The sequence below is a fragment of the Ochotona curzoniae genome, unplaced genomic scaffold (assembly GCF_017591425.1).
Source record: "Ochotona curzoniae isolate NIBS_2020 unplaced genomic scaffold, NIBS_Ocur_1.0 contig_3304, whole genome shotgun sequence".
Taxonomy (NCBI): Eukaryota; Metazoa; Chordata; class Mammalia; order Lagomorpha; family Ochotonidae; genus Ochotona; species Ochotona curzoniae.
Window position 1 is genome coordinate 137,964 of NW_024465801.1, and position 7,279 is coordinate 145,242.

General features: G+C 55.7%; 1 protein-coding gene, 1 non-coding gene and 1 pseudogene across 2 annotated transcripts; 1 reads left to right on the forward strand and 2 right to left on the reverse strand.

Moving 5' to 3' along the window:
- Positions 1-1,291: 1,291 nt before the first annotated feature.
- On the reverse strand, positions 1,292-2,887 carry LOC121156210 (parafibromin-like). The gene has a single exon (XM_040979785.1). The coding sequence runs from the start codon at positions 2,885-2,887 to the stop codon at positions 1,292-1,294; it is 1,596 nt and encodes a 531-aa protein (XP_040835719.1).
- Positions 2,888-3,641: 754 nt separating this feature from the next.
- On the reverse strand, positions 3,642-4,611 carry LOC121156211 (annotated as a pseudogene).
- Positions 4,612-5,449: 838 nt separating this feature from the next.
- LOC121156212 lies at positions 5,450-5,568 on the forward strand. The gene has a single exon (XR_005883825.1). It is a non-coding gene; the product is annotated as a 5S ribosomal RNA (ribosomal RNA).
- Positions 5,569-7,279: the final 1,711 nt, after the last annotated feature.

Below are 7,279 nucleotides of genomic sequence, written 5' to 3' on the forward strand. Positions count from 1 at the left end.
TCGCTTTCCTGTAGCCCTTGGACCTTTGTGCCCTAAGAAACTATGTAAAGATTTTCAGAAAAAAGAAAGAAAGAAAGAAAGAAAGAAAGAAAGAAAGAAAGAAAGAAAGAAAGAAAGAAAGAAAGAAAGAAAAAAAGAAAGAAAGAAAGAAAGAAAGAAAGAAAGAAAGAAAGAAAGAAAGAAAGAAAGGAAGGAAGTGGCTCGGCACGATGTCAGTGTTTAAGGTCCTGGCCTTGCACGCCCGGGATCCCATAAGGGTGCCGGTTGTCATCTCGGTGGCCCAGCTTTCCATCCAGTTCCCTGCCTGTGGCCTGGGAAAGCAGTCGAGGATGGCCCAAAGCTTTGGGTCCCTGCACCCGCGCTGGAGAACTAGAAGATTCTCCTGGCTTCGGATCGGGATAGCATCAGCTGATGCGCTCACTTGGGGAGTGAATCATCGGACAGAAGATCTTCCTCTCTGTCTCTCCTCTCTGTATATCTGACTTTCCAATAAAAAGTAAATAAATAAATAAATCTTTAAAAAAATTAATAGAAAAACAAGAAATCAAAAGTGGCTAATGACCTCACCTTGCATGTGCTAGAACCACCAGGGGGAACCGGATCATGTCCCAGCAGCGCCGCTTCCCAGCCAGCTCCCTGCCTGTGGCCTAGGAAAGCAGTCAAGGATGGCTCAAAGCTTTGGGACCTTGCATCCACATGGGAGACCTGGAAGAGGCTCCAGTCTCCTGGTTTCGGGTCAGCTTAGCTCCGGCCATTGGGGCCGCTTGGGGAGTGAATCAATGGACAGAAGATTTTCCTCTCTGTCTCTTCACCTCTCTGCATATCTCCCTTTGCAATAAAAAAAAAAAAAATGGAGGAACACATTGGAGACTTGTCTCCACTGAGATAGCTACTCTTTGAAGAAGAAGAATAAAAGACATCAGAAGCAAGATGGTTTTGAAAGCTTTATTATAGTCTATAAATATACAACCTTTTATATTCCGGCATCTACTTTCTAAAGAAACAACTCTTAAGTAAAGCTAATATAACCAATGAGGAATACACAACCAACAAACAAACAAACCAAAACAGAAAACTTCTATCAAAATATGCAATTTCCAGTACGGACTAGAAAGCTAATATTTACAAAAGAGCTGGAAGCTAAAAGTTTGCTTCTATAGAAATATCGATGTGTGAGCTTCTTCATTTGTCAGATTCCTGATCAATTCATCAAGCTTGAGTCTCAGTCTTTGTGTCAACGTATATCCGTGTTTCTTAATCCAGATTTCCAGAAAAGAGGGAACCAAGTCATTCAGAATCTCAAGTGAGATTTATGGCTCCCCATGTATCGATCCAGTGTGTCCCAGAACCTCAAGAAAACTAGTCTATCCAAATGACGTTTATGGTGGCTGAGTTCTAGCACGGTCACGTCCCATTTCTGAACATTTGGATCCAGACGAGTTTCTTCATACTTGAGATGGAAGGCTTTGATTTTGGCAAATATGTCAACCGGTGATCCATCAGGCAAAAGCCACGGCCAGCCTTTGAACTGCCAAGCGGGACCTTGCACAAACACTGCCACAACCCGGTCCCAATCTTGAGGCCTAAGTTTAAGCGGCTGATCCAGTACCTTATAAGGGACTGTGACACTGCTGTAAGCAGTGCCACCTGGTTGCATCTGCTCTTTTCTTCTCTGTATTAGAATTTCATCTTCTCGCCAACAACCCTGCTTCTTCTTTTCATCTGATGAGACAAATTGGAAATCCTGTAGAAGGTCTGTGACATTCAGCATGGTTATCAAAGACGTGGTAGCTGCAGGAATGATGATGATGGGGGTTCGAGAAGCTTTCTTGTGCTTCGTGGGAGGTCTTGCTTGTGAAAGCGGTCTTGGTACTGGCTGTGCTGCAGGTGTCTGTGTTCTGTGGGCAGATGCACTCTCCGCTAACAGTTTCAGTGGCATACCGCGGTAGGTGCCCCTAGTGTCGATTTTGAAGCGTTCCGTTTCTTTTCCTTTGAACTTCTCCTGATCATATCTGTCGTAGGCGGCCGGGATAGGCTGTTTCAAACGCACTGTGGGATCTACTGGGGCTGCATTTGGAGCTGGTCGCCGTTCAGGTGCCCGCCCTTCTTCTCGGTCCTCCACAGCCTGAAGAATTGCAAAGATATCCTTTGCAAAAGTCTTTCCTGTGCTCTGTAAGATCGTGTTGCGTGTCCTCCACACTCTCTCCCTGCTGACGATCTCTCGGGTCACATCTGCCTCAGCATCTACAAAGCTCCTCCGCTTAAGGTCAGTGGTACCTTCATCCAGGTCGGTCTTGATCGTAGATCGTTTCTTAGCCATAATTTTGGCTTTGATTGCAGCAATTTTTTCCACCTTCATGTCTTCGGACAAAGACCTAATCCGCTCAGTCTGTACGACCCCTTCCTTATGGCCCTGCAAACGAGCAGCCAGTCTCTCTCTATCAAGACGTATGCATTCTTCATTGTCAAGGCGCGGTTTCTTGGCTTCTGCTACAACTGCATCTGCAGCTCTTTTGACTTGAGGACATCGCTGAAGACCTATCTCCAGGGGGAGGCTTCTATCAATACTTGCACACGTTGATGTCTCCCCGTAGAGATAGCCAAGCAGATCTTTGCGGTCCGGTCTTCTGACCACAGGAACATTTTCAGCAGCTGCACGGCGGACATAAACGGGATGAGAAAGGTGCACGTTATTCAGCTGGAACAGGATGCATTCCAGCGTGTAGTACTCTCTCGGCTGGCCTTTCTTCTCAGCCGCCCACATCACAAAGTTAGTTTGGACGTTCTTTGGCCAGGAGAGTGGCCCAAAGATGACTTCATCCCCCTTGACCATGATCTCCTTCTTTTCGATGGTGTACTGTCTCAGGATGCTGAGAACGTCCGGCATCTTGCCCAGCTCGCCCTCACCATTGGTCAGGAATGTCCTATCTCTTCAGCACAAGTTCAAGGTTTATAAACGCTTGCAGAAAGGCAGGGGAGGAGGGCGTTTCCAGGTAGTCCCTTCACCCAATAAGGACACTTTGATTGGCTAAAAGGCACGCCTACTCCCGTTGACCTTCCAATCGTGTCAGAGGTCACAGGCCCTCTACAGCGATGGAAGGTATGCCTCAGGGCAGATAAGCTCTGGGTCACACCGCTAGGTGGCAGGCAAGAGAGCTGGGGCGATCTCCCACAGCTGTGCTGACACTAACTCCACTCTCAGGAGTGTAGAGGCTAGAATACTTGTCTTCCCACATCCACGCCAAGGGTGAGTTAGTGGATGATGAGTGGGATCACATTCAATCTCTATATGACTTCTGGTAACAGGGACATGTGCGTGTTGAGTCTGCTGATCCTGGAACATGGTACATTTCTCCATCTTTTAGTGCCTCTTTAAACATTGAATCAGTATTGGGTCTTCCACATCCTTGTTTAGGTTTTATTCCACTGTATTTAAGGTGCTTCTCCCTTACGTTAAATGGGACTGTTTTTACACGTTAGTTCTTATTCTTTTTCTCCCTGTTTTTCTTTCCTTGATGGGTACCTTGCTTATTGAAACAGGAAAAGGAACGGAATTAGGGCAGGGGGGATGTCTGGAGTTCTGAAGGTGCAGGAGTGGTCCGCAGTGGCCTGGGGGCAGCTGAATCCACACAGCTTCTCACTCAGCGGATCGTGTACTTATCCCACTTCTTCTCTGCGTCACAGGGCACCCAGCGGTTGGCAGGAAAATGGGCTTGTTCTTCTCACACCAGCTCCTCAGCACCACCTTGCCAGCATGCGACTCATCCTTCTCCAAGGTGGCGTCACTGAGCAGCCACACATCATCATGCAGGTCGAAGTTAAAGAGCTGTCCACTCTCTCCTCAGGCCTTGGTAACAACGAACTGATAGAAGCTGTGATGATGGGGAAGGATCAGATCCTCCTTGATGAACACGGGCTGCTTGCTCCACGCCAGCACACCTGAACTCACGGAAGTCCTTCCCCGAGTACCTTCTGCAGGAATTTCTTCACCTTGACTGTGTGCCGATGCCCACAGCCATCCCTGGAACCAAAAGTGATTTCAAACTCCTCACTCTTGATCTTTTCCTGCTTGGATTCCCACTCCTGTCACAACTCTTCCCGGAGCCAGTTCTCCTGCTTCTCATGCTCTCGCTCAGGCAAGAAGCTCATATCCACATCTGGATTCTTCCCTAACTCCCTCCTCTTTGTGGTGACCCGTTCCATTTCCAGTTCCTCCCCATCTATGGCTCGCTGCTCTTGCTCCAGAGTGAAGGACAGACCAGAGATCTTACGCTTGGCCTCCTTGTGCTCCTTCTCCCGCAGCTCGTCCAGCTTGAGCTGGAGCTGCTTGGATTGCTCCTCCTTGGCCAGCTGCTTCTCTCGCTTCTTCACTAGGGCCTCCTGCTTGGCCTTCATGTCATTCAGGGACACGAGACCCACAGTGATGGACTTGAGCTCTGCCTCCACGGCGTCGTTGTGTGTAAAGATCTTCTTGTCAACATTGCATTTTATGATGTTCTCTGCTGCTATCTGCTGCTCCATCTGTTCCATTTGCTTGTGCTGCATCTCTAGTGTCTTCACCAGGTGCATGGCACAGCCTGCCTCGCTTGCAGCGCCCTTGTACTGAGGCATGGCGGCGGTAGTGACAGCAACCCGGCCTAGTGTCAGCGGCAGCTGTAGAGTTCCTGCTGACAACAGTGATGGCTCCCCTGCCGCTGTGCCCGCCACGCAGCAACAGCAGCCGCTCTGGCTACCCCCTTTGCCAACAACAAAAGCAGTAGACCCCATGGTGGTGCCCAGCGTGTCTGATTGCTTGCTGCATGGCTTGCTTGCTGGGTGGGAGTGAGGGTGGCTGTGGGGGAAGGGATGGGGGTGAGAGAGGGGGTGGGATGGGTAGCGGAGAGCGTCCCAGGTGCCCCAGGTCTCCATGGGGACTGCCCGCCAGCCGGGGCTGGGTGTCTGGGACCCTGTAGGTGCGTGTGTGTGCGTGCCAGCTGCAGGGGCTCCCAGCATCATGCCCAGCCGTAGGAGGGCAGGGTGCAGCAGTGTGAGGCGCCCCCTGGAAGCCCGGCCGCGAAGGCCACCCCTCCAGCCCTCTGGTGGCGGCAGAGGAGGCCTCCGTGCCTCCCCAGCTGCGGGAGGCGGAGGACAAGGAGAATGCAGGGGTGCGGGGTGAGGCGCCCTGTCTGCGGGCAGGGGGAGGCGGCCTGGGAAGAGAGCTGGAGTGTCCTGGGGGTCGCTGAAGCAGGAGGTGGGCCGGTGTTGGCCTGGCGGTGCGGGCAGGGGAGGCAGCAGGTGCAGCAGGGGTGTAGGGCGGGCTTGGACGGGCAGTGCAGTTGGTGTGCGGGCTTGGGCGGGCTTGGGCGGGCGGTCGAGCAGGGCAGGGTGGTCAGGCAAAGCAGCTTAGGGCTGGGCAGGGGCGGGCAGGGGCGGCAGCAGGCTGAAGAGCGGCTGTGAGGCGATGTGTGTTGTCTAGGGCCATACCATCCTGAACGCGCCCGATCTCATCTGATCTCGGAAGCTAAGCAGGGTGGGGCCTGGTTAGTACTTGGATGGGTGACCGCCTGGGAATAGTGGGTGCTGTAGGCTTTTGCCCCCAGCCCGTGCCCGCTCCCTCCTTTTCCTGCCTGCCTGCCCGCCCCGCTCGCCCACCCAGCCCCAGCCCACACCCCTGACCAGCTCGGAACCCCGGCACACCACCAGCACCCTGCCTGCTTGCCCTGCCACCTGCTCCCCTGCCTACCTGCTCTGGCCTGTCCAGCTTCCCTTCCCACACGCCTCCCACGCCCCATGCAACCCAGGGGCGCCCCGCCACCGCCACATGCAACGGTGCCCACCCCGAAGCCCCACACACACTAGCCAGCGCCCCAGCCCGCCCTACCCTGCACAGCCACCTGCCACACACACACACACACACACAGCCGCCAAGCCAACCTCTTCTACCAAGCACGCACACACTCACGCACGCCACGCCACCATCTGCCCTCAGCCAGCAGCCTCCCTGGCCACCTGCCCACACCCACACCCACACCCGGAATCGGGCCCCTCCAGGGCACAAATCGCCTGCAGCCAGCCCCCAACAGCACCAACAGCAGCACCACCTCGCCAGCCCAGGCTCGCCACTGCACAGGGCCCGCCTGCACGCACACTCAGTGGTCCTGTGCCAGGCCTGAGGAGAAACTTGCCTGCACGCCACCTGCCAGAGCCCACCCGAGGGACCCCCTCACCCACCAACCCACCCACCCACCCGGCCGGCAACCCTCCGCTGGGCACCCTCCCCCGGCCCCCCACAGACACACCCCCACCGCAGACACCCGCAGCAGTCCCGCCCCTGGGTGTAGGGGATGCCCAGGCACCCCACTGTGGCATGGGCAAACCTGCCCTGTGGACTGAAATCCCTCTTGTGTCTCGAAGCCTGTGGGTGGTGTAGGACTGAGTGCGTGCCTGCTGCCTGCGTGCTGGCCTATGTGTGCGTGTGTGCATCAGTCGGTGGGTGAGGGTGACCCCGTGCGCTGGAGTGCGCTGGAGTGTGCCATGCGGCGCGGCCCGGCGACCCCGGCTCCCTCACGACCCTCGGCTCCCGGTGCCCGGTCCCAGGTCTCGACCCGTGGTGGTGCCCAGCGTGGCTGATTGCTTGCTGTGTCACTTGCTTGCTAGGCGGGAGTGAGGGTGGCTGTGGGGGAAGGGATGGGTGTGGGAGAGGAGGTGGGATGGGGAGCAGGGAGCGTTCCCAGGGCCCCAGGTCTCCATTGGGCCTGCCTGCCTGCTTGCCCACCGGGGCTGGGTGTCTGGGACCCCGTTGATGCGTGCGTGCATGTGCCACCTGCAGGGGCTCCCAGCGTCTTGCCCAGCCGTAGGAGGGCAGGGTGCAGCAGTGTGAGGCGCCCCCTGGAAGCCCGGCCGCGAAGGCCACCCCTCCAGCCCTCTGGTGGCGGCAGAGGAGGCAGCAGCGCCTCCAGAGCTGCTGGACGTGGAGGGACAAGGAGACTGCGGGGGTGCGGGGTGAGGCGCCCTGTCTGCGGGCAGGGGGAGGCGGCCTGGGAAGAGAGCTGGAGTGTCCTGGGGGTCGCTGAAGCAGGAGGTGGGCCGGTGTTGGCCTGGCGGTGCGGGCAGGGGAGGCAGCAGGATACAATGTAGCCCCCAAGCCACCCACCTCCTGTTCAGGTTCCATCACCCCCCCAGCTCCCTGGACTCCGGGATTCCGGGGTTCCGAGGGTTGAGGGCTCCGGAACTCCACCCTTGGCCACGCTGGCAGGGAGGGGCCTAGGCCAGGCTGCACGCCTGGCGCCTACTTCCCGCT